The following is a 27,224-nucleotide window of genomic DNA, read 5'->3' on the forward strand; positions in this document are numbered from 1 at the left end:
CAAGGATGGACAGTTGCCTAAAGACTGCAAAAGTAATTACTCCTTTCACAATTTCACAACAAATTATAAATCTGTCAGCACATCTTTTTTATTAGGGGTGTAAGAAAATATCGATACACTTGAGCATCGTGATATAATATTTTATGATACTGTATCGATTCTCAAGAAACACTTATCGATTTTTAATTGTTTGCATGTAAAGGTTTGTGACAAACATTTTGTGTTGTGTGTAACCCCACGACTGCTAGATAACAGTGCTGTAATCTGTCTTCAGCCATCTGACTCTTCCACTCCAACCCAACATAAACTGAGACAGGAAGTAGCATAAGCACAAAGAACACAGGCCTATGAAATCATATTATATCTCGATATATTGAATTGTAACCCCTGTATCGTGATACGTATCGTATCGTCAGATTCTCACCAATACACAACCCTCATTTTTGTGTGTTTACAATTCATCCTTTTAACACCCACAAGCCATCAGTGATGGCCCTAGTGTTCTGAAAAGACTTTTAGTTCCTTGTTTTATTTCCATAACAGAGCAAAGAGCTCAAATTGTAATAAAAAGTAGACCGAGAGAAAACACAGGTATATTTTTTTATTAGAATTGTATTTTCATACATAACATACAAACCTTATTTACAGCCATGGGAACATTTAGATATAAAGATTGCTCTGAACGTCACTGGTTTTGGCAAACTTGGACAGGACATCTGCATTTGGACCTACATCCAGCTGGAGGAAGAAGAGCAACAATACGAGTTTGTTGAAAGCAATGTTAACATGATACTAACCAATGCAATAAATAGATTAATTCAGAGAAAACGTTAAGGGAAAGTATTTTCTAACCCTAAATTAAAACAGGGTTTTCACAACTTTTTGAACTTAAGCTAACTGACCAAAAAGTTTCAACAGTTTAGAAGAGCATTAAAAAAAATGAGGACAATCCATTGAATAGTTTAGAAATTACAGGAATTGCAGATGTGTGTCGCCTTTGGAAAAATTACTGACAGACTCAAAGACTGAGTTTCTGTATTTTTTAGTTCCACTTCCAAATGAAACAACAAAGGCAGCAAAATCACAAATCTCTCGATAATTTAGAACTCAAGGCACATTAATTCCTATTGATTCTTACTGAAAGCACAGAACATTTCTATGTGCACATGAACTGGGAGCTCACATAAGAACACAACTCTTAGTCAACAGAACGCTGCCTCACAAGCACAAAATCTCCAGTTAGCGGAGAACCATAGAACTGCATGTGGAGTAGCGCCTCATGCTTTAAACAAACATGCGCAACCGAAACCCTAAAGGGGCGTCCTGATGGACGACCTAGGTGTGAGGTGAGGTAATGTCACTGTCTCGGACGCTGGCTACACTGCGGCTGCTGGCAAGTAGGAAAACTCATTATTGGTTTCATTGTTCTCACAGATCATGTTGACAATATCAAATAAATAAATTAAAAAAATACACCAACCTTATCCTTTAAGTATATCTACTTAACTTTCTGTAAGTAGAGTTTTAAAATGTAACTCACCTTGATAATTTTGTTAAGGATGGTCAATACAGGCTTGTAGGCCTCCATGGTGGTGGAGTCTGGTCTAATAACATCACTGTAACACTGATAGGCAACAGCGGGGATATGATGGACCTGGCAGTGGCTGAGAACTGAGGAAAATGAACAAAGATTTTTCATGCTATTTCACCTCACAGCAACAATGGATTGATGCATACAAATCAAATGGGTCAACATTAGTACTGAGATTTTACAACCCATATATGAGGTCTGTCAAGTTAATTCCAAATGCAAAATACTTAAGATAGGGTGTCTATTTGGCTTAGCCTGAACGCACAGTCTGGGGGTTCAAATCTCCTGCTGCATGTCATCACCATCTCCTCTACCTTATAGGTTTTGTGTATCTTCACTACCCTACCTAATAAAGGTTAATTGACCACAAAAAATTTTTTGGGAAAAAAAAACACACCTTTGATTAGCCTAACCAGACAAATCAAGGTGATTTGTTGAATAATCCCTAGTTGATTTCTCAATCAAGAGGAAATAGCAGGTTAGAGGATGGTTTTAAGGTTTTAGAATATTGAGAAATTGACTGTGTATGTGAGGAAGAATCATTGCCTTTGAACACACACACACACACAAAGTATATACAGTTAAGGTCAAAATTATTAGCCCCCAAGGAACTATGGAACATTTCCCTAAAATTCTGCCCAATGTTTGCATCATTCATAAAACTTTACATAGTAAAACATTAATCAATGTTAAGGCCCCTGTAACAGAACGGTTTCCTTTCTCTGGTATCAGGACAATGACCTCAGCAAAGATAGAGTAGTCAGGAAAATGGAGGTCAAGCTTACCAGTCACAAGACTACTAAGACTTTCTCCAGACCCATCTCAAGAGTGCATTCTTCTCTTGTCTCCAGAGGATTAGATTATGTAAATGTTTATTGTGGCAATTTAAATAATGCCAGATGGGGAGTGTAATGGAATGGTTTCCTTTATTTTTAGAGCCTCCCTGCCACTAGCGGCATAGTTCCATAATCAAAGAGATACACTTCCACAATATATTTCCTACAGCGAGCCACAACCACAGTGGAGGTGTAACCCAAAACCTGCACCTACTGAAAACACCACCAGTGACCTCGCCAGGTTCCTAGCAAAGAGCCAGCTGGTAACTGGAGGACTGACTGAGTTTGATGACAAGCTGGAGAATTATCTCAGCTGGAAGGCTACCTTTCAGAGTACCATTGCAGACCTTGGTCTTACTGCCAGTGAAGAAGTAAACTTGCTCATCAAGTGGCTGGGCCCAGAGTCTTCAGAACATGCTAGAAGGGTCAAAGCAGTCAACATACGTCATCCATCTGTTGGTTTAGGTATGATCTGGACAAGACTCAAAGAATACTATGGCTCAACAGAGGCAATAGAAAGAGCATTGTTCTATAGAACAGAGAACTTCCCAAAGCTCTTCAGCAAAGAACCTCAAAAGCTCCGCGAGCTATCAGACTTGCTCTTAGAACTGTCAGCTGCAAAGCTAGATGGATATTTACCTGGTTTAAGTTACCTCGACACAGCCAGGGGAGTAGGTCCAATTGTAGAGAAGCTACCCTTTCACCTCCGAGAAAAGTAGACAACAGTTGGGTCAGCATTTAAAGAAGAGCATAGAGTGGCCTTCCCACCTTTCTCTGTCTTTTCTGAGTTTGTGCAGAAAGAGACCAGAGCAAGGAATGACCCAGGCTTTACAACAGCTTCTATCTCCTCTGTCAGCTTCAAGAAAGAAAAGCCCCTCGGTAATTACAACAGACAGCCATCAGTTACGGTGCACAAGACAGATGTATCAGCAGAGGTAACCACAAAAGTAGAAAGGGTAGTTGAAGATCTAAACAGACACTGTCCTATACATCACAAGCCGCACACACTGAAAGGATGTAGAGGTTTCAGGATGATACTGCTTGAAGACAGAAAGAAGTTCATCAAAGACAACAACATCTGCTACCGTTGCCTTGCATCCACCAGTCACCAGGCAAAGGACTGTAATGTCACCACCAAGTGTGTGGAGTGGGAGAGTGAGAGGCACTTGGCAGCTCTTCACCCTGGCCCAGCACCACAGACAACCGAGCCCCTCTCTGGCCCTAAACAGCATGGCGGGAAGGAAGCAAGCTCATCAAAGCTGGATGTTACAGCAATGTGTACAAAGGTATGTGGAAATGGATTCACAGGAAAATCCTGCTCGAAGATTTGCCTTGTGCATGTCTTCCCTGAAGGTCAGCGACACAACAGCAAGAAGATGTACGCAATTGTGGATGACCAAAGTAATCTGTCCCTAGCAAAGACTGAGTTTTTGACATGTTTGACATTCAAAGCACAGTTGAACCATACACCCTTGAAGACCTGCGCTGGCGTAGTAGAAACATCAGGTAGAAGAGCTTGTGGCTACACAATGGAGTCAGTAGATGGGAAAACGAGTTTTCCTCTCCCTACGCTCATTGAGTGTAATGCTATCGCTAACAACAGGGAATAAATACCCACTCCTGAAGCTGCACTACACCACTGCCATCTGAGGTCAATAGCTGCTGAGATACTGCCCTTGACCTAGATGCAGACATCCTCCTGCTCATTGGACGGAACCTTCTGAGAGCTCACAAGGTGAGAAAGCAGCTCAGTGGCAGAGACAATGACCCATACGCACAGAAGCTTGACCTGGGCTGGGTTATCATAGGCGATGTGTGCCTCAGCAGTGCTCACAAACCAACTAAAGTGAGGGCTCTAAAAACGCATGTATTAGATAATGGACGCCCAAGCCTTCTCACCCCCTGTGACAGCCGCATCAATGTGAAGCAGAACTTCAGTCTGAGTTACTCGAAAGCCACTCCCCATCAACTTCAAGCTTCAAGCCCATACTCAAGACCCACTGAAGAGAGTTTAGGAGAGACAGTCTTTCGCTGCACTGATACCGACAACCAGATTGCACCATCTGTCGAAGACATGCTCTTTCCTGAAGAAGATGGAAGGAGTCTTCAAAGATGAAACTAACAGCTGGGTCGCCCCATTACCATTTCGCAGCCCTAGACGTCTACTCCCAGACAACAGACCCTATGCCTACAAGCGGCTTATGTCTCTTCGACGACAGCTGGACAAGAAGGAAGACATGAGAGAACACCTTGTCGAATTCATGCAGAAAATGCTCGATAACAATCATGCAGCGCTGGCACCACCTTGTGACAAAGATAAAGAGAGATGGTATCTTCCCACTTTCGGTGTCTACCACTCACAGAAGCCTGGTAAAATTCATGTGGTGTTTGACTCGAATGCACAGTTTAATGGAGTCTCTCTCAACGACTTGCTGCTTTTGGGGCCAGACCTCAACAACACCCTTTTGGGTGTGCTTCTCCGCTTCCGAAAGTAACCTGTTCATGTCACAGCAGAAATAGACCAGATATTTTAATGTTTTGTTGTTCAGAAAAATCACAGAGATTTTCTTCGCTTTCTCTGTTATCTTGATAATGACCTCAGCAAAAATAGAGTAGTCAGGAAAGTGGAGGTCAAGCTTACCAGTCACAAGACTACTAAGACTTTCTCCAGACCCATCTCAAGAGTGTATTCTTCTCTTGTCTCCAGAGGATTAGATTATGTAAAAGTTTATTGTGGCATTTTAAATAATGCCAGACGGGGAGTGTAATGGAATGGTTTCCTTTATTTTTAGAGCCTCCCTGCCACTAGCGGCATAGTTCTATAATCTTGAGTCTTTTGCCTTCTAGTGGCATAGATAAGTACCGCAGTTTCAGCTACTTCCTTTTCCTGTGATAACAAGAAAATTGTGTGACAACACAGCAATATTCATGCTCCATCATTAGCCATCACCTAGTTTCTACCACTTTGAGTGGCAATATCTGTAAGCAAAGCTATTATCCACCATTGCTAGAATCTTTATTTTGAAGTATTTTTTACATATTTGCCACAGTTTGTATAATTTTGGTAACATGTATGACAGCACATTTTAATGATGGCATTCAGGCTATACTTTTGATGCTAGTGTAAATACAGTGTTCAATGCTATACCTGATTAGTTACAACTTACATTTTATTCCTGCAAAGAAAATGTTAATTTTATACTTACCTGTTTCCTGAAAAATAGAGGATTAGTTATCCTAACTGTAACTCTACATTGAGTAAGCTATTTTGTATTGTATACTGATGTATGCTTTTCTGTATGTTTATTTTCAGTTTCACACTTCCTTGTTATTAAATCCCGTCCATATACAACACTGGTCTGTTCCTTGGAGGATATGATGCAAGGGAGAGTTTAGCTGGCTGTAAAACCTAATATAGGACAAGAGTCACATTGGGTGTAGCAGTACAGCCCCTATTTGGTACATTTTGGAATGTAAAATAAATCTTCAGGTTTGCTTTATACCAAATGTAGTGAAAATTGAGGTGGTCAAAATATTAGCCCCCATGTGATTTTTTGCTTTCAAAACACACCTGAGCAATCAATCAGCATTGAACTTTACTTAAGGGACTCGAATGAACAGGGCTAGTAGCATTTGAACACTCGACTGAGAAGGCCTACTCTTAAATTTTTGGTAAGAAGTAATTTCATCATGCCAAAAAGTAAAGAAATCAGTCTGGAACTCAGAAAGAAGACAGTGGATGCTCAGCTTAAGGGGGAAGGCTATACTGTCATTTCCAAGCATTTCACAGTGTCTAGAACAGCTGTGCGTTGCATCATTGCAAAGCACAAGGAGACAAATTCTGTTAGAAACATGGCGTGGTCAAAAGTGCAAGATTTCAAAAACTTTGGAGAGGAAAATAGTCAGAGATGTCAACAACAATCCCTGTATCTCTGCCAAGATGATTGTTGCTGAACTGGCCCCTTCTGGACTTAATGTTTCAAGGAAGACTGTTGTGAGGGCTCTTCATTGTGGTGGGCTTCGAGGTCATCGTCCCAAGAAAAACTCCATTGCTCACACAGTGGCACATCAAAGCCAAACTTAAGTTTGCCCGTGAACATTTGAAACATGGGCATGAGTTTTGGAAGGCTGTCCTTTGGTCTGATGAGACTAAATTTGAGCTGTTTGGGCACATGGATGTTGCTTTTGTTTGGCGAAGGAAGGGAGAGGCCTTCAACCCTAAAAACACAGTTGCCAGAGTTAAACATGGTGGTGGGAGCATAAAGCTGTGGGGCTGTTTTGCTGCTTCAGGCACCGGAAACCTTGTTCGGGTGCATGGGATCATGAATAAAGACAATTAAGATGACATTTTGAAGGATAATGTAAAGAAATCTGCTGCCAGTCTAGATTTAGGTCACTGCTGGGTCTTCCAGCAAGACAATGACCCGAAGCATACATCCAAGTTGGTCCAAAACTTTTTGAAGGACACCAAAATGAAGTTCCTGGAGTGGCCCTCTCAGAGCCCAGATCTCAATCCTATTGAGAATCTGTGGTGGGAGCTCAAGGTTAATGTCCACGCTGGAAAACCACACAATTTGGATGAGCTGGAACAATTTGCCATGGAAGAATGGGCTAAGATCCCTCAAGAGACATGTGCCAACCTAGTTAGGAACTACCATAAGAGGTTGTTGTCATCAGTTATGAGTCAGAAATGTTACACTATTGACTATTAATTGTCAGAGGGCTAATCATTTTGGCCTTGCCATTTTTGTTTTTTCTTGTTTCGATTCAGCGCATCAGTAAAATATCTTAATCAAGTTTAGTGGAGATTTTCTCTTTGTTGTTTTGGAAGCAATTAAACTATAAACACTTTTGGTTATGGTCGTTTCCATGGAAAAGTTAAGGGTTTTGTTTGATTTCATAAAGGGGGCTAATAATTTTGACCTTAACTGTATATCAGGAATCAGCAACATTTATCTGTCGTTTCATTTCATGTTTCCCCCAGCCCACAGCAGTGTCCACACAAGACTGCTGACTTAATTCAATCATTCAGATATACAAATAAGAACACATCACTTTTTTTCCATTTCATTCATTAAAAAAGGAAAGAGCTTTTCATTTGTCTATTTATTACATTGGAAAAAACTTTGTATTTTCTTATACAATTAAAATCATTTTGAATGCAGTCTTATTGCCTATAGACTAATAAAACTGACAACTGTTCAGCTTAGCCCAAACTTTCCCTGTGACTTACTCAAAGCATACCCCTCAAACAACCTGGCTAGATGTTAGTGTCTCTTGCGTTCTAGCTGGGTGAGGATTAGAGGTGCTACACTCACATTAAGTGTTGGATGTCCCAAAGCTTTTTGCAAAACAAGAGGGAGGTCATTCTGTTTGGTTCATCAGTGAAAGCTTTACTCTCAGTTCCAAAATCCAGGTAAGTAGGAAGTGGTGACAGGGCATTTGTAACTAGAGCTGCTAAGTTGTGGAATGAGCTACCCTTCCCATTTTGTAAAGTCACCTGTCTAGCCTCATTCAAACTTTGCCTTAAAACATCCATCCATCCATTATCTTAGCCGCTTATCCTGCTCTCAGGCTTGCGGGGATGCTGGAGCCTATTCCAGCAGTCATTGGGCGGCAGGCGGGGAGACACCCTGGACAGGCTGCCAGGCCATCACAGGGCAGACGCAGACACACACACACACACACACACACACACACACACACACACACACACACACACACACATTCATTCCTAGGGACAATTTAGTATGGCCAATGACCTGACCAAATGTCTTTGGACTGTGGGAGGAAACCGGAGCCCCCAGAGGAAACCCACACAGACACGGGGAGAACATGCAAACTCCAAGACAGAGGACGACCCGGGATGACCCACCAAGGTTGGACTACCCCGGGGCTCGAACCCAGGACCTTCTTGCTGTGAGGCGACCGCGCTAACCACTGCACCACCATGCCGCCCTGCCATAAAACACGTCTTTTTAAACATCAATCAATCAATGAAGTTGCATTTTATATATTTTATGTTTTATCCGTTTTCAGAACCTCAGAATTGCATCTCTGCTCGTGGCAGATGATGTGGCTTTGTTGGCTTCATCAGAATGTGACCTTCAGCGTGCACAGGGGCGGTTTGCAGCTGAGTGTGAAATGGCCGGGATCAGAGTCAGCACCTCCAAGTCTGAGACCATGGTTCTCTACCAGAAAATGGTGGATTGCTCCCTCCACTTGGGGATGAGTTGTTGCCTCGGGTGAAGGAGTTCAAGTATCTCTGGGTCTTGTTCATGAGTGAGGGTAGGATGGAGTGGGAGATTGACAGGCGGATTGGTGCAGCATCAGCAGTAATGCGGACGTTGTACCGGACCGTTGTTGTGAAGAGGGAGCTGAGCCGGAAGGCAAAGCTCCCCATTTACCAGTCAATCTTCGTTCTAACCCTCACCTATGGTCATGAGCTTTGGGTAGTGACCGAAAGGGTGAGATCGCGGATACAAGCAGCTGAAAGGAGTTTCCTCCGTGGGGTGTCTGGGCTCAGCCTTAGAGACAGGGTGAGGAGCTCGGACATCCGGAGGGAGCTTGGAGTAGAGCCGCTGCTCCTTCACATCGAAAGGAGACAGTTTAGGTGGTTCGGGCATCTGATTAGGATGCCTCCTGGGCGCCTTCCTTTGGAGGTTTACTGGGCACGGCCAACTGAGAGGAGACCCCGGGGTAGACCCTGAACAAGCTGGAGGGACTACATGTCCAATCTGGCCTGGGAACGTTTTGGGATCCCCCAGGAGGAGCTGGAGGGCGTTGCTGGGGAGAGGGACGTCTGGAGTGCCCTACTTACAGCTTGCTGCCACTGCAACCCGACCCCGAACAAGTAGCTGAATATGAATGAATTAACATTTAATAAATTTTATATTCTTAAAATATATTTTAAACATGCTTTTAACTGACATGCCTTTTATTAATTTTACCATATTTTTCATCTTATTCTTGTATATATCATTTTGGTTTATTTTTGCTTTTGCTTTGTCTCTATGTTTAATGTTTATGAACAGATGGTATTTCATTCTTAATTCAACAATTAATTCTTTTTATCGTTTAAGGACTTTGTAATACTGGTTAGAAATGTGGTACACAAACACCTATCATGAAAGCCAAAAGCCACTTTATTTTGTCATTGTGCAGTTATAATGAAACGTGTTTTCTGCATTTAACCCATCCTATTGTAGAGGAGCAGTGGGCAGCTGCAGCGCCCGGGGACAAACTCCAGTTCTTCTTTCCATTGCCTTGCTCAGGGGCACAGGCAGGACTATTAACCTTGACATGCATGTCTTTTTTGATAGTGGGAGGAAACCGGAGCACCCAGAGGAAACCCACGCAGACATGGGGAGAACATGCAAACTCCACACAGAAAGGCCCTGGGACGGCCTGGGGTTCAAACCCAGGACCTTCTTGCTGTGAGGCAACAGCGCTAACCACTGGGCCACCATTATAATCATTATCATTATCATTGGAGAAGGATAATGTCTATCTCACTGACAAGCTCAAAGTTACATGTTCTTGTTTGTTCTCTTACAAGTGCAATCCTGAAGGAAGTGCCTTCTGGACTGCAGCCCTGGCATTCAATACCTGTAATGTAAAGTTTATCATGTGCAGCTTTTGTTGAGATTGTGTAAGGGAGGTGTTTTTTTTTTTTTTTTATTGAGGCCATACTTTTCAGTTTAACAACATTCCAATGAAGTATTTGGCTATCCTTAAGACCATTATTACTGTATGCTAAACAAATGTGTCCCTGTTTGACATATATTTTCAAGACTGCCAAAATCGACTCCCTTGTCACAGCTGATAATTTGTAGGCTATGGGACAGACACACCTACAACATGGGGAGCTGCTAGTTCACCTCTTTGGAACTCTGAAATAAACGTCAAACTTGGCATTCAATTTAGTGACTTACCTGTTTAGGTAGTTTTTGAAATCTGAAGGGTAATAACTTCAGGGTTATTCAGGGTTACCCAATTTCCCCTAAGGGATGAATAAAGTATTTCTGATTCTGATCCGACTCTGGTTAAAGTGATGCCATGTTTGCATTATCTTGTCTGTCCTATGTCTCCCTGATCAAATCCCTTCTTTGCGTAATAAATTCTGAAATGCAAGATGATTTTGTTCAGTAGAATGAAATGTTTTATACCTGCGGCTGGAAGTCCACTGACTATATTAGGCTGCTCAAGCAAGGGGCAGATGATCTTTCTTTTGGAAACACTGGTCTGAAGACAGCGCAAGAACAGGCCCATGCTGTCACGGAGATAGTCTGATGTCATGTAATCAGCTGCAAGGCTGTCCGACAATACAATCACATTCAGACCTCTTGGCTGGAGACAACCAAATACCTGCAAAACACAAACACAAAAATATCATAACACAAAGCCCACTGAAATACAATGCAACAACAATACCTTATACGCTACTACCTATTTTTTGTAATATAGTTGTGTATATGGCTAAAAGAAATCCATCCATCCATTATCCAGGCCGCTTATCCCCACTGGGGTCATGGGATGCTGGAGCCTATCCCAGCAGTCATTAGGCAGCAGGCGAGGAGACACCCTGTACAGGCCACCAATCCACCACAGGGCCGACACACACCCACATACACAGTCACACCTAGGGACAGTTTAGTGAGGCCGATTCACCTGACCTATGTGTCTTTGGACTGTGGGAGGAAACCAGAGCACACGGAGGAAACCCACGCAGACACGGGGAGAACATGCAAACTCTACACAGAGGATGACCCGGGATGAACCCCAAGGTTGGACTACCCCGGGGCTCGAACCCAGGACCTTCATGCTGTGAGGCGACTGTGCTAACCACTGCGCCATATCTTGGTACATTTGCAGGTAATCTACTGCTAATTTGTTATCGACTGCCCTGCATGGGTGTAGGGCAGTGGGGAATCCAAAAGTTGTATGCTGTTCAGCAGATGATCAATTTCTGTTACTTAATTTTTTCACCAAGTGAAGCCATTCAACTCTTTTACACAGCTGTTCAGATAACACTCTTTACAATGGAAATCAGTGAAAATACCCATTTACTGAAATTTACCTTCCTACCTACACCGTTAATGCCACATCACACAGGAACACATTTCTTGAATGTTTTTTTTCTCAATTTCAGCATGTTGGAAAATGCTGCAATTAGGCAGCCATGAAAATAAAACAAACCAGTTACTGCAAAAGAAGGAAAAATATATTAATCTCCCAATAAATGGCTGAAATATGCAAATATCCAACTGATTCCAGAGAAGGGCCAGGGACGTTTTGCCCGATTTGTTGAATGAGACAACACAGGATGAATATAAAAAGTCTAGCACACCCATGTTATAATGGCAGGTTTTTGGGATGTAAAAAAAAGAAACCAAGATTGATCATGTCAGAACTTTTTACACCCTTAATGTGAAATTGCAACCAATAGAAATAAAGTAAAAACAATCAAGAAACCTTTTAGAAAAAAATAAAAATACAAAGCTAACAATAACCTGGTTACATAAGCGTGCACACCCTCTTATAATTGTGAATGTGGCTACGTTCAGAATTAACCAATCATATGCTCAATAGTAGTTAGTATTTAAATAACTACTAAATATGGGAATAACTAATTAATTAAGTAAGGGTATTCAAACCAGCGATCCCCTTGTTGGCAGGCGACAGAATAGACTGCTACACTACCCGAATGCCGGCAACCAGGTTATTCTAGGAATTTCCCCCACAAGTTTTCAGTTTGTTTTTCACTTGAATGTTACAGGTTGTAATTTCACATTAAAGGTATAAAAAGTTCTGACATGATTTATCTTGGTTTCATTTTTTTACATCACAAAAACCTGCCATTTTAACATGGGTGCATGTGTAGACTTTCAGCCATCATTTATCTGCAAATTTCCTTTACAACTTATTTCACTGAATACTGACATAATTGGACACAGCTGAGTCGGAGACATCGTCCCTGGTGCCTAGCTTGACATTTCAGCACAATCTAGTCGCAAATAAGTGAATTTCAGCTAAGTGATGCTTCTGTGGTTATGACTGTGTTATTACAACCATGGACAGTCATAGACTTGGTTATGTGATGCGATAAGAGTCACAACCCTCCAACTATGCCCTTCTACTTCCGTTGAGCAGTATTTGAGCGAGAGATGTATTGAAAGAATGTGAATGGATACAGTTGGAGGAACAGCACAAAGTTACATTTGTATTTTTCAGTAGTTCGAATTTGATAGTGCTTTTTTTTTTGCTTGATTTTCTATAGTTTTATAGATAGTTCATAGCATTAGCACTCTTTGCTGCAAATTGTGCAAAGCTTCCTTAGACCTTCCCTGGAATCAGCTGGACATTTGCATATCTCCTCATTCATTTACTTGGAGACCTGTTTTGCCTTTGTTTGCGGTCGCTGGTTTTACTTCCATGGTAGCCTAATTATAACATTTTTCTAACATACTGAAGTTGAGAAAAAAAAAAAAAAAAAAAACAACATTCAAAATGTGTGTTCTTAGTGGTGGCATCCAGGTAGTGTAGCGGTCTATTCCATTGTCTGCCAACATGGGGATTGCCGGTTCGAATCCCCGTGTTACCTCCGGCTTGGTCGGGCATTCCTAAAGACACAATTGGCCGTGTCTGCGGGTGGGAAGCCGGATGTGGGTATGTGTCCTGGTCGTTGCACCAGCGCCTCCTCTAGTCGGTCGGGGCGCCTGTTCAGTGGGGAGGGGGAACTGGGGGGAATAGCATGATCCTCCAACACGCTATGTCCCCCTGGTGAAACTCCTCACTGTCAGGTGAAAAGAAGCGGCTGGCGACTCCACATGTATCGGAGGAGTCATGGTAGTCTGCAGCCCTCCCCGGATCGGCAGAGGGGGTGGAGCCGAAATCAGGATGGCTCGGAAAATAGGGTAATTGGCCAAGTAAAATTGGGGAGAAAAAGGGAGAAAAAAAAGTGTGTTCCTGTGTGATGTAGTGCTTAGTGTAGGTAGGAATGTAAGCATTTTTCAGGGATTGTTCCAAATTGATGTCATGACAAGGTGGCTCTATAACTTCTCAGTACATCTGTTGTCTTACCTTTTCAGTCCACTGAAACAGCTGATCCTCTGCAATGTAGTCAGTGATTTTGCACATCAAAACCTTCAAAGGGAATGCAAAAGAAGCTTCTATTTAATTACAGCATTCTGTCAACAACTGACAAAGTCCTGTTTCAGATTAGGGTTGGGTATCATTTGGATTTCATTAATCTGATTCTCGAACACAGTTCTTCTCAACTCCTCGTTCTAATTCTTACAGTTTTGAAAATGAAGCAAACATTTTTCTTAGGTATAAACTATTACCTCGATATAGTTTTGGGGTTTTAAGATGTTGGTCATCTCCCTAGAATATTATATTTACCACACCATAGTATCTTCTTTTTTCCTAATTAAATTCTTTTATTCGGATATGGCAAGAAGATATTGTAAAACACAGCTGAATTCTGAGTACAGTGCAATGCTGTACATCCACATAATTTTCCAAATTCAAAATATACAAAAATATTCAGAAAATGAGAAGAACCAAATAGAATAAACAACTAGAAGCATGCACTCAGTAGAGTACCGAACTCCGCCAGGCCTATAGCCCCTTCTTCCATGCTGGGTCTTAGGAGACAAAGCAACCCTTTTACCACCTACCAGGAGAAAGGAAAATACGGAGGCACTCCCTGCATATTCTCCTCTCCTCCGGTGCCCGGACTTTGGTGAAAAACAAGCTGCAGAGTTTGCACTCAATTGCGATATAAAACAAGGTTTTGAATCACCGCAACCACGAGAGGTTCTTGATCATACACTGTATGATCAAGTGTAGGGATGCACCGATACCACTTTTTTTCAGACCAAGTACAAGTACTTACATTTGGGTACTTGCCAATACCAAGTAACCGATATGAGTACTTAATACCATTACAGTTCTAACAATGACTTTGAAAAGATGTTTTCTTTTCTTTTCATCAGAGTTTCCTCACTTTCTGACTGCAACAAATTAAATACACAACATGATGCACAGGATGCTGTTGCTGACATTTTAATATTCAACTTTGTGTTTACCTGAACAAGCATGCAGTGCAGGGTTTAGAAAGGGAAGGAATACTACAGAGCAAATTTTTAACCTCAGAATTCTGTGTGAAAAATACCTACAACACCAGCAACAACTGTGCTACATTTTCATTGATTTCAAAAAGGCGTTCGACAGGGTCTGACATAAGGCATTATGGGCCACCATGAAGAAATACAACATCAGACCAAACCCTGTATGAGTCATTGAGCAACTATATGACAAAGCAACTAGTGCAGTGTACTACAACGGGGCGATTGGAGACTGGTTCCGCATGACAGTAGTCGTCCGTCAAGGTTGCTTGCTCTTGCCAACTCTCTTCAACATTTTCCTGGAGAGAATAATGACAGATGCGCTGGGAGACCATGAAGGAACGGCCAGCATTGGGGGGGAACAATCACAAACCTCCGTTTTGCCAAATACATTGACAGCCCGGCCAGTAATGAACAAGAGCTGACAAGCCTGGTTGAACTCCTTGAAAACACATCAATGGCATACGGCATGGAGATCATTGTCAAAAACACCAAACTAATGACTAATAACACCAATGGCGTTACCGGTAACATTCAGGTCCATGGTCAGACACTCTCGACAGTCAACAAATTTAAATATCTCGGGGCCATTGGCACAAATGAAGGGTCCAAACCAGAAGTCCTTTCCCGCATTGCACAAATGTCTGCGGCACTCACAAGGTTAAAACCAATCTGGAAAGACAAAAACATTAGTACCGGGTCTAAAGTCAGATTGATGTGCTCAATAGTCATCTCCATCTTTTTATACGTATATGAAACTTGGACACTCACAGCAGATCTCCAAAGAAGAATAAGCGCAATGGAGATGAGGTGCTACAGAGAGATTCTAGGCATCTCATACAGAGCCCATATTACGAATAACAAGGTGAGAAGAAAGATTACACAAGCCACTGGAACACATGAAGACTTGTTGACAATCGTCAAGAAGGTAAAACTGAAATGGTATGGTCACATCTCGAGAAGTTCCGGCCTTGCCAAGACCATCCTGCAAGGCACAGTGAGGGGCAGGCAAAGACGAGGAAGACAGAAGAAGCGATGGCTATGTAACATCAGATAGTGGACAGGCCTTGACTCTGCCAACTTACAGAGGGCAGTTGAGGACAAACACAGATGCGAGGACTGGTTGCGGATTCAACAGTGGTGTCCCAACGACCTCTCGAGAGGTTATGGGATAGAATAGGATAGAGGATAGGAACAAGCATGGCACTGCCACACATTTCACTTAAACGTAACCTGTAACACATTCAGTGGATTTCAGTGCAACACACAACTATAGCAGAACAACTGAAAAGATATGCTATTATATGTTTAGTGACATGCACAGACACAGTATGTCACGTAGGCGGGGCAGAGCGAGTTTTTTTACCTGCTACACCAGCTGCATAGGTGTTGCTTACCAGCCATGTTTTCTGCTTCACTGCATGCACATTGAGTTTTGCAAAGTGATAATGCAGTTGGTTTTGCAGGGTTTGGGAGTGTAGGCTATATTAACTGGTTTTAACTACAGGATCATGGCTACACAGATTGATCGACTGATTTATTTTAATGTGCAATGAATAAAAAACCCACTAGGTTGCATTGCTACATGGCACTGCCTCTGGTACAACGAAGTATTATTTCAATAATTTTTAAACAGATGGTACTTGTTTTTTTACACGGTTCTATTACGTTTTTACCTGTTGAAGCAGAAATGAAGAAGAAAACATGGCTGGCACGCCACCACACTTTCTACTGCCCACGCTACAGCGCAGATGCTTTTGCCCTTGCTCTCTGCTTTGCTCTTTGATTCTCCAAGTTTTCCTACTTTTTTGTTACTTTTTGCTGCTTGTCCCTGAGCAGTACTCAAATCTAACTAGATTTGTACAAGTTTTTCATGGTTTTCACAGAGTTTCACAGATTTCATCTCTTTGAAGAGAAGAGATTGTCCACAGCTCTGTGGCTGAAATGAAACGAGACCCGCTGCCCTTAGGAACCAGACTGGCTTTTCTTTTTGGGGACTGTTTTCACTTCTGATCATGGAATGTAAGGAATTAATGTGGATAAATTGACGTTTGGAGCACTGGAACATATTAACTAGACTGAGGCTTCAAAAGACGTCTGAAGGTACTGACATTCACGTAGGGGTGACAACCCAATGCAATAATGAATAATGTTAACTGAATGTCAGGGAACAACTTGACAGAATGAAGTTGAAGATAGCTTTACAGTACAATAGGAGAGACCCGAAATAACAGCAAACAGTGATCCTATTCAGGGAGGTAATGACATTCACTTAGGGATGACAACCCACTGACAAATGAAATAATGAATAATTTCAATTGAATATAAGGAAACAACTTGTCAGAAACAAGTTGAAAGAAGCTGTGACTACAATAGGAGAGACCCGAAATAACAGCAAACAGTGATCCAGCGAGGAGCAGCTCCAAGGTCTGCAATTCCTGTTTTGCCCAGCTTCAGGAAGAACTAAGTGTACTCAAAGTGCACAGCTACTTTATGTGACTCCAGTTGCCCGCAGCCATAGCCTGTCGCAAAAACAAAGGGCAGATAATACTCTTAACAAATTAAATTTAGCGTTACTAAAAATCAGGTTTTTGACAGGAAAAACATTTTTAATCAATGATTTTATCATCAAGCACATCATCAATTTTATGTTTTTAACTGAAACTTGGTTAGACCAAGATACAGTGCCTTGCAAAAGTATTCAACCCCCCTTGACAGTCATCACTACTTTCTGGATTATAAAAGATACTCACACATCTGTTCCTGAACAATATTATTTTTGTGAACCCATAAGCTCTAACACCATGTTCCCAAAGCCAAAATAAGTTATGTTTTGCTGACTTTTTATTAATAAATTAAAAACTAAGGGGCATTCGGGTGGCGTGTTGCCTATCAACACGGGGATGGCTGATTCGAATCCCCGTGTTACCTACGGCTTAGTCGGGCGTCCCTACAAGATACAATTGGCTATGTGTGCGGGTGGAAAGCCGGATCTGGGTATGTGTCCTGGGGTCGCCGCACTAGCGCCTCCTGTGGTTGGACGAGGCACCTGTTCGGGGGGGAGGGGGTACTGGGGGAAATAGCGTGATCCTCCCACGTGCTATGTCCTCCTGCTGAAATGCCTCACTGTCAGGTGAAAAGAAACGGCTAATGACTCCACATGTATCGGAGGAGACATACGGTAGTCTGCAGCCCTCCCCGGATTTACAGAGGGGGGTGGAGCAGCGACTGGGACAGCTCGGAGAGTGGGGTAATTGGCCAGATATAATTGGGGAGAAAACAGGAGACGAAAAAACATGTTAAAAAAATAAAACAAAATAAATAAATAAAAACATTTGTCTCTGCCAACTTTTACATTGTGTGCCCCAAACACGTCTGTATTTGTAACAAGGAAAAAATGAGAACAGCCAAATAAACCAAACACAAGTCATTACACCCAGGGAGACCCATCACTGAGGACGTCACGGTCACTGCTGTCTTTGTTCTCACCTTGTCATACTCTCATCATGATCAAGAGTTGTTCACATTTCCAATCATTGGAACCCATGCTTTTGCCAAGTGATTGAGTTTTTTTTGGTGAGGCATCAAAGTGGGCCCTTGGCATGGTGTGTTCACTCAATCCGTCAGACTACAGTGTGTGGGAGATCCAAAACTCTCTACAAAGACAATCATCACAGAAGAGTTTTGCTCAGCTCTCTCGTTCACCCCGTTGGTACTTCTGTTATTCCTTCTTGATCATCCCTCCTGTTCAGTTAGTCTAGCTGGACTTGAAGCTTCAGCAGTTCAGTCATAGCTACCTCCATAGTCCATTATAGTTGATCCGGTTTTCTGCCTTCTCAGTTCTTTTGTTTGTTTTATTTAATTTCAAATGTCTCTGAATTACACACTTTTGTCTGATGTGTCTTGGCTGTTTAAGTATCATGCCAAGCTAGCGTAATTTGTCTCGTCTTCAGTTGCTCATCACTGTCTTCCAAACAACAGCCAGCTGGGATCGAACAACCCACTACGTGTTCATGCTGCATCTTCCACTGTGTTCCTCTCTCTCGCCTTAGTCATAACCAAACCCTCTTATATGTACTGTATTCTGATCTCAGCCTTCAAGTCCGAGTTTGAGTGGGTTATTTTGGACAAACTGTTCACAGACTTGGTGTCTTTGCCACCATCATGTTGCAGGCTACAACAGCAGTCGATGTCATCATCATATTTATATAACAGTAAAGTGTAAATAATTCAATAGCTAACCTTGTGTCAGTTTCAGTCATTTAAAGACTTGTTTACAAAGCTTATTTTGTAACTACTGTTCAGCGAATCACTTACTGAAGGATCCTCTACATGTCTGTAGAAAACGCCTGTTGGCTGCTCACTAGTTTGTCCGACTCTGGTCGAAGTCCTCTCGTTCCAAAGCGTTGCATGTCCTATTGCTTTCCAGTTCTCCGTTTTCACAAAATACGCTGACAAAAAACCTGGAGAGAAAAGACATTGGCCTTTATCTGTACACAAGCATGAAAAACTAAAGCTGCTGTAAAGTTAGGAGAAAAGGTACACAACCATGATGAAATATTAAAACCCCTTTTAGCATCCCCTGGACAAAGAGGATGCTAAAGGATTGAAACTGACAAACTGAAAAGCATCAGATTTTATGAATTATAAATTCATCTATCAACAATCATTTACTGTATATTCACCAGTTTTTTGCTTACATGCAAGGTTTTGTGGGTGTGTGTGCAACGACAAATATTTCTGTCACCTTCATTAACTGAGGCAACATCTTGTCATAGATCTAACCATAGGTGCTGTTCACTGGGAACATATCCTCACCAGTTTTTGAAACACTGGATCGTCTCCCAACTCCTTTCTAACAAACCTGCATTGAGCAGTGATTGTAAGCGTTCCTTACAAATAATAAAATGCCTGCCAGACAGGGTTGCCCAAGAAGAATATGCAGGTCAACATCAGTGGGACAAAGGAGCTGACAGTTAGTACTCAGTTATGGCCAATGCAACCATATCCTGTATTTATATTGTTAACCCAAAGATTTTTCATATCCTCAAATATTTCCTAATAGTAAATATATATTCTCATTTCAATCAATTCCCACTTATATTTGGGACAGCAGTAGCTCAGAAGGTAGAGCAGGTCATCTGGTAACTAGACGGCAAATAAACGGTCCTCTCCCCTCCCTCAATACCTACGGTGGATGTGCCTTTGAGCAAGGCACCTAACCCCCCCCCCCCATCAAATGCCCCAGTGAAGCTGCTCAGTGGCCATCAGTGATGACTGTGGTTGTAACGGGCAGCTCCCAGCTGTGAATGTGTGAAACTGTCTTACAATGCTGTGATTGCAACCATTCCCCAATCCTCTGTGAATACTACACATGGCCACTGAAACTCTAATTAATGGTCACGGTAATTTGAATGCGAAACTGATTGCTGTTTTCGGTCATTTTGCCACCGTATTGTTTATAACGGTGAGGATACCTGCAGTCAGTTTGAACTGAAGAGGTCATTTGAAAGGAGCCGATATGCGGAAGGAGCTGATATGCTTAAGTGCTGGGACGCCTTTCCCGAAGGAGGGGGGGTAGTGTAACGTGTATGGATAAGTAGACACGTTGGCCCTTGGCTAAGGGGTCGGACCCTTTAGTCGGGCGGTCAGCGATGTTTCCCACGGCGCGGAAGATACGGGTTCGCGTTCCGGCTGTGGCGGTTCCCGTACTGCCCCCCGAACTTGCTACATTGGTTTCAGAAGTGGGATGGTGAGACTGTAAGGCCATCGGAAGTACCTGCTGCCGCTTGGAAAAATGATCTGTGAGCATGGAGTGAATTTCCATTTTTATGCTGATGATACTGTTATATTTATCTGTAGCACCAGATGACCCCAATGCTCTCAATCCCTTGATGAATTGTCTGTCTAGTATTAAACAATGGATGAGTGAAAATTTTCTCAAATTGAACGAAGACAAGACAGCAATTCCCATTATAGGCACTAATGCACAGAGAGAAATGATATCAAGTAGAATGGGAAGTCTGGCTGTACAGACTAAGACTGTAGTAAAAAACCTGGGTGTCATCATTGACTCTGAGTTGGATTTTAAATCACATACCAACAATGTTACAAAGATTGCCTTTTTTCACCTAAAGAATATTGCTAGAATTAGACCCTACCTCTCCCTGGAAGATGCCAAAAAGGTGACGCATGCTTTTATCTCTTCGCATCTAGACTATTGCAATGCACGTCTTACTGGTTTACCCAAAAAAAAAGTATCGATAGGCTGCAACTAGTACAGAATGCGGCAGCAAGGGTCGTAACAAAAACCAGGTTGACAGAACACATTACCCCAGTTTTAGCATCTTTACACTGGCTTGCTGTAGCATTGAGGATTGATTTTAAAATTATTTTACTTGTGTTTAAAGCTCTACATGGTTTAGCACCCTCATACCTATCTGATTGCTTATCTGATTATGTTCGAGCTGCTCTCTTAGATCCTCTGGTGCTGGCCTGCTCAATGTCCCTAGAATGAACTACAAAAAGTATGGCGAAGCAGCATTTTGTTTTCATGCACTGACGGCTTGGAATAGACTCCCCCAACAAATAAGACAAGCAACGTCCATAGATAGTTTTAAAATCGGCTCAAGAGCCATTTTTATGCTCTTGCTTTTAATTAATTCCATTTTATTTCTTTTACTCTTATTTTTTATCTTTTACTGTGGTTTTATTTCTTGCCTTGTTTTATGTCTTTTGCCTAGGTCTGTGTTTTATTACTGTTAACTTATTTTATCTGTATTGTTGTTGAATTTTATTGTTTCCCTTGTTTTGAATGTAAAGCACTTTGAGCTGCATTTTTTGTATGAAAGGTGTAATACAAATAAAGTTTATTATTATTATTTAGATGAGTGATGAAATAATAAATGTTGTGTCCAGATGAACTGATTCACCTTTCTGTGACTGCCTTACCTGGATTAAACAGCTGCTGAATGAAAGTGTGTAGTTAGTTGTGGGCTTTGCTACTGCACGACCACGTGGCTATGTTTTCCATGTTTTGGCCTGTTCACTACAAATTGCATATCATTTACATTACGCCCGATCATTTTCATCACAGTGAACAATAAGTCACCTTTATTTTACATTAATCTTACGTTATCTTTGCGGGACAATGCAAAAGAGAGGATTGATCTGAGAAGTTTGCTGGGGCTTTTTAAAAAGCGATTGGCGAAGATCTGCACTCTACTGAGCGCGGTCCTCTGGTTAATCAACCTATTTGCGCTACAACTGGCTGGGAAGCCTCAGTGCTTCAGAAAGCCTAATTTCGCGATCACTATGGTTTGGCAAAGTAAGGTTAAAAAGTACAGCTAGATCGTTCTATGTACACATCACATTATTGTACATGTATTACTAAAATCCAGTAGCTCTGTAAGCGGTTCTACATCTACACCTATGTATTGTTGTAAAATCTGGCGCGCTAAAAAGGCCATAGAAGATACTTACTTGCAGCATTATGGCCCACTGCTAGGATGAAGTCTGAACACTGAAGAAAACGGCCTCCTAATGCCTGGCTGTCCTCGGAGTACCATGACAGATGCACCTCCCTAAAGACATCAGTGATGTGGGTTAGGGAAGACTGCGAGAGACTGGCTTATCTAAGCACTCTATCAATTAACCTGAAGATACAAGGTTAAAGAAAAAAAGAAAAGAAAAGAAATTTAATGAAGTCTCTGGTAAAGAACTGTCAAGATTTTTACCATTCCTTAAAAACAGAATCAAAACTGCTTTCAGGGCCGCTACACTCAAAACGAAAGTGCCGAGATAAAACAAAACTTTAGCATCTTGATGAACGTTGAACGCAGGTCAAGATTCACATATTCAGTTCGTCTACGTTTACCTGCTGTACAACGATAACCTCACACTTCGGGTTGACAAAACTGCTTATATTAATAAAAACAAAACGTCGTTTACTAACTAACCTAACTAACTACGACTTTCCAGCATGGGTTACTCGCCTCTAACAGCAGTTTTAGCAAACCTCAGCTTGGTTACTACCTCTTTTCCTGCACTTCTTGGCGAATTTGTTCGTCCTCATCGTTTCCGTCCAGGTCCTCATCGTATTCTTCGATAGCGCGTGAGTACACAGACTGAACTTCCCCGAAAAACGTCGCCATTGATACTGCGCTAGCGTCCGTGAAAGCGGCAGTAACGCTGTTTGTCACTTCCCCATCCGTACCGGAAATTTGATTTGTTCTACGCATGTGCGAAAATGCGTCTGGGTTTAACTTCTTCTTCTTCTTTTTCTCCGAGAGCCTAGGTACGGTGTAGCGCATTGCTTCCTCCCACTGATGTAGAATCGTCATTGCTACTTTTGCCCTTTGAGACGTTGTATATGGCTATACGGATCTGTGGTTTTGAGGAAGTGTACTACTTCACTAACTCTCTGTTTTTAAAGCACCCCGTCCCAAAGCAGTGTTCTAAGGGACATTTTTCTTATTTCTAATTTGCCCAATTCCATGAACAAAACTCTCATTTCCCTGGCATAGCGCGGACAATGCATCAAGACATGTTGTACAGACTCCAGGACTGTTCAATGACACAGTCACTGATCTACAAGCACCACACAGTATTCACAGTTGCCGTCTCTGTGCTTCCCCAATTCAACCCTCTTGCTAGTCCACAATTTCCCAGTCTTAGCCTTGTCAATTTGATCTCATCTTTCCTAGGCATGTTCACTTTTTTGCCAGGTTTAACAGATGTTTGGATGCTGTATAGCTTTATCCCTCTATCAAAGAAAGTTGAATTAGTTCATCTGGATACAACGTTTATTGACAGATACGTTTCATCACTCATCTAAGTGACCTCTTTAATCTAAACTGACTGCAGACATCCATCCCCACCCTTATAAACAATACAGTTGCATAACGACGGAAATAGGCATGACCACTAACTAGCGTTAAAATGGCCATGTGGCCATCCATAAAACGGCCATTTCAGGTTTACCAGAGCCTTCCTATCAACTGTAGCAGCAAAGATATACTTCCCCTCAATGGTTGTTTCCTACATCACCTATTGTCTTATAAGCTGGTCTAGCACACACGCGACAGCATTAAAACCACTGGAATCGTTAAACAAACAAGCACTCAAAACCTTAGACAGAAGACATTCACTTTTCATCATTGCCATATTCTAAAAAAGTATAATCTACTTAAGCAGGGAAAACCTCATTAAATACAAAAGCGTCTGGTGTTAGACGTGATAGGGGTTATATTTGCCTTTTCCCCTTCTTCCTTTTCTTACATACTTGGACTGGTTTTCAGTGAGAAATGATTGGAGGTGTGGTTAAGCAGTGTTTATAAGAGGACGTGACTGTGTGGCACAGGTGCATCCCCTGCAGTTAATTAATGGCAGCAGTTTGCATACATATGCCTCAGGCTACATCATTTTGAACACGCTGTTCAGGACACTACAAGTCCACACCTTTCCAGCTCAAGACCATCAAACCTAAGCTGAAATAACATACCAAGACAGTGTCCACCGCTTACGGGAGCTGTGAGACCCATATGGCCGAGGCCTTGTTGGGGGGGACCTGCTAGCCTGCTACCTCGGTAACTGGCCCACCTCCCGGCTATTCTTGGAAATCAGTCCTTCTTCCCTCGTTTCCATCTTTTCTACACACTCCAGGTTAGGACTAGTATTGCTTGCTTAGGCCTTAACCCCTAGACCCGACTAGTCCGTAACACTGCCTAGTTTATAAGATCATGCATGGTTTAGCTCCTCCTCCTCCTCTGTCCAGCTTCATCAACTTCAAATCTGCCACAAACAGAGCTACTAGAGGTGCAGCTAGCCGGGGCTGCACAATCCCACTCAGGAGAACTGCATTTAGTCAGGCCGTCTTCTCCTTTAGAGCATCATATCAATGGAACTCTCTACCACAATCAATTAGAGTCCCCATCCTATTATTCATTTAAGTGCCATGTGAAGAAATGGCTTATTAGGAACCAACAATGCCAAAATTGATGCTGTTCGTACACACTTTTAACATGTTGTTATTTTCTTGTTTGCTTGCTCTTGGTCTTGGTCTTGTATTTGTATTTTTTTTATTTTTGTACTATTGTAGAGCCGAAGGAACGGAGAAGGTTCACACTTTAGCCATGTAGGCAACTTTCTTTAATCCACGGTAAATCAGAGAGACAACAAAACCACAGCTCGACTGAGCGGAGGCGGCAAGAATAATCAGAAAACTGGCTGAACAACCATAACTTAACCCTGCGTTAACCTGCCTGGGCAACCCTGACTTAACCCTTAGTTCCTGGGGTGAATTCTATCCCCAATACGTGTCCACCACACTATTCTATTATCCTAGGGTGCTGAACAACATGAGGCAAAGGGACTGGCGATGGAAACTAGCCCATTAGCGAGCTCGGGTAGATTTACATTTGTTTCAGATGTTGATTAATGGACATTGTCCCTTCCCAAATAAACGTTTTAAATAAATAAATAGATAAATGTGTCCTAATCACAGAGGATTGGGGAATATTTGTAATCACAGCATTGTAAGATGGTTACAGATGTACTCTTAGCCCCCCCCCCCGCCCTCGGTTCAGGGATGTTCACATAGATGGCCTCTTTGACTCCCCGTTCAAACCAGCGTTCCTCCTTATCAAGGACGTGCACAACTGCACATCCTCATCCTTGATAGAGTGGCCTGTAGATGGGTGTAGACTGTGGTGTCCTGGCCTGACGCATTTGCTCTTCTGTGTTGTGCCATCCTCTTGGCCAGCATCTGTTTAGTTTCCCCAAAGTACAAGTCACGGCAATCCTCCTGGCACTTAACAACATACGTATTATACGTACTATATAATATAGTACGCTTGTACTATATGTACTAGTGTACTATAGTATTGCTCTGTTTGTGCCAGGGGACCTGATCTTTGGGGTCGACCAACTTCTGGCACAGCGTGTTTGGGGGTTTGAAAGCAACTGAGACAGGGTGTTTGGAAAATATGTGTCTCAACTCTTCCAACACCCCCCCCCTCCACACACACACATACAGAATCACCACTGGTTTACACTTAAACAGCTGTTGTCCTTCTCTCTGCGATTGGCTGGTGCACTGTTTGGGTGTCTTCCTAGCTTTGACAAAAGCCCAGTTAGAATAACCACACTTAACCAGGGCCTGCTTAATGTAGGACTGCTCCCCTTTTCTGGGCACTGTGTCGGTGGGGACACCGTCAGCTTGGTGGTACACCATCCTGATAACTCCTAGTTTGTGCTCCAGTGGATGATGAGAGTCAAACCTTAAGTACTGATCAGTATGTGTTGGTTTGCAGTAAACAGAAACAATTAATTGTCCCCCATAATCAATTGCAATTTCACAGTCTAAGAAGGCTAACCTGTCATTTTTCACATCCTTCCTGGTAAACATGATGTGGTTGACCACGGAGTTAATCTGTCGCCATCTTGCAATGCTGTGATTGCAAACATTCCCAAACCGTCTGTGAATAGTACACATGGCCATTGTAACTCTCGTTAATGGTCACGCCCATATATACATATGAAACTGGTTTCGCTCATTATGCAGCTGTATTGTTTATAAGAGTGGGGATACCTGCAGTCAGTATAGACTGAAGAGGTCACTTAGATGAGTGATGAAACGTATCTGTGAATAAACATGTCCAGATGAACTGATTCAACTTTGATTTTTTTTTCAAGTTGGATTCATTGGGCATGCATAAAGACACTTTGTTCCTCTACTGTCTGCATCCCACTCTTGCTGCCATTGATACTTCAGTTTCTCACTAATGATGCTGCAGTATCCCATTCTGCCAGATTACACTTTCACATCTACACTGTGCATGACTGAACTTGCCCGAGCTACCCTATCTGTCACCTCATTGCCCTCAACCCAAGCATGTGCTGGCACCCATAGAAAACCCACACTACATACCTGCCTCTCCAGTTTAATGACCATCGTTAAAGTCCCCCCAACCATGTCTGGTCTAGCTCTGACCCCCTTATGCCATCAAGGTAGACAATGAATCGGTGCACAGCACAACTTTACCCAAACCCCTTCTTCCACCCACCACAGTTCCCACAATAAATTGACTAATTCTGTAGAGAATATTGCTATCCCATCAGGCAACCTTCTGCTTTGACAGATTTGCAAATGGGTTACATGTAAGTCAAATCCTACTCTTCTGCTTTCAGGATCTCTTGAGCTATACATGTAGATACTTACACTACCGTTCAAAAGTTTGGGATCACATTGAAATGTCCATATTTTTGAAGGAAAAGCACTGTACTGTTCAATGAAGATAACTTTAAACTAGTCTTAACTTTAAAGAAATACACTCTATACATTGCTAATGTGGTAAATGACTATTCTAGCTGCAAATGTCTGGTTTTTGGTGCAATATCTACATAGGTGTATAGAGGCCCATTTCAAGCAACTATCACTCCAGTGTTCTAATGGTACAATGTGTTTGCTCATTGGCTCAGAAGGCTAATTGATGATTAGAAAACCCTTGTGCAATCATGTTCACACATCCGAAAACAGTTTAGCTCGTTACAGAAGCTACAAAACTGACCTTCCTTTGAGCAGATTGAGTTTCTGGAGCATCACATTTGTGGGGTCAATTAAACGCTCAAAATGGCCAGAAAAAGAGAACTTTCATCTGAAACTCG

The 27,224-nt window shown here is 42.2% G+C and overlaps 1 protein-coding gene across 1 annotated transcript; it reads right to left on the reverse strand.

The window, feature by feature from the left end:
* Positions 1-592: 592 nt before the first annotated feature.
* Positions 593-22,750, reverse strand: LOC130131989 (proteasome assembly chaperone 1-like). Its single transcript, XM_056301711.1, has 7 exons — positions 22,593-22,750; positions 22,041-22,141; positions 18,876-19,021; positions 13,510-13,572; positions 10,596-10,794; positions 1,541-1,671; positions 593-738 (listed from the first exon to the last, which is right to left on the reverse strand). Exons 1-7 carry the CDS (start codon positions 22,709-22,711, stop codon positions 661-663), a joined length of 837 nt encoding a protein of 278 aa, XP_056157686.1. The 5' UTR covers positions 22,712-22,750; the 3' UTR covers positions 593-660.
* Between the last annotated feature and the right edge of the window lie 4,474 nt (positions 22,751-27,224).

Source organism: Lampris incognitus, unplaced genomic scaffold (genome assembly GCF_029633865.1).
Source record: "Lampris incognitus isolate fLamInc1 unplaced genomic scaffold, fLamInc1.hap2 H_4, whole genome shotgun sequence".
NCBI classification, from domain to species: domain Eukaryota; kingdom Metazoa; phylum Chordata; class Actinopteri; order Lampriformes; family Lampridae; genus Lampris; species Lampris incognitus.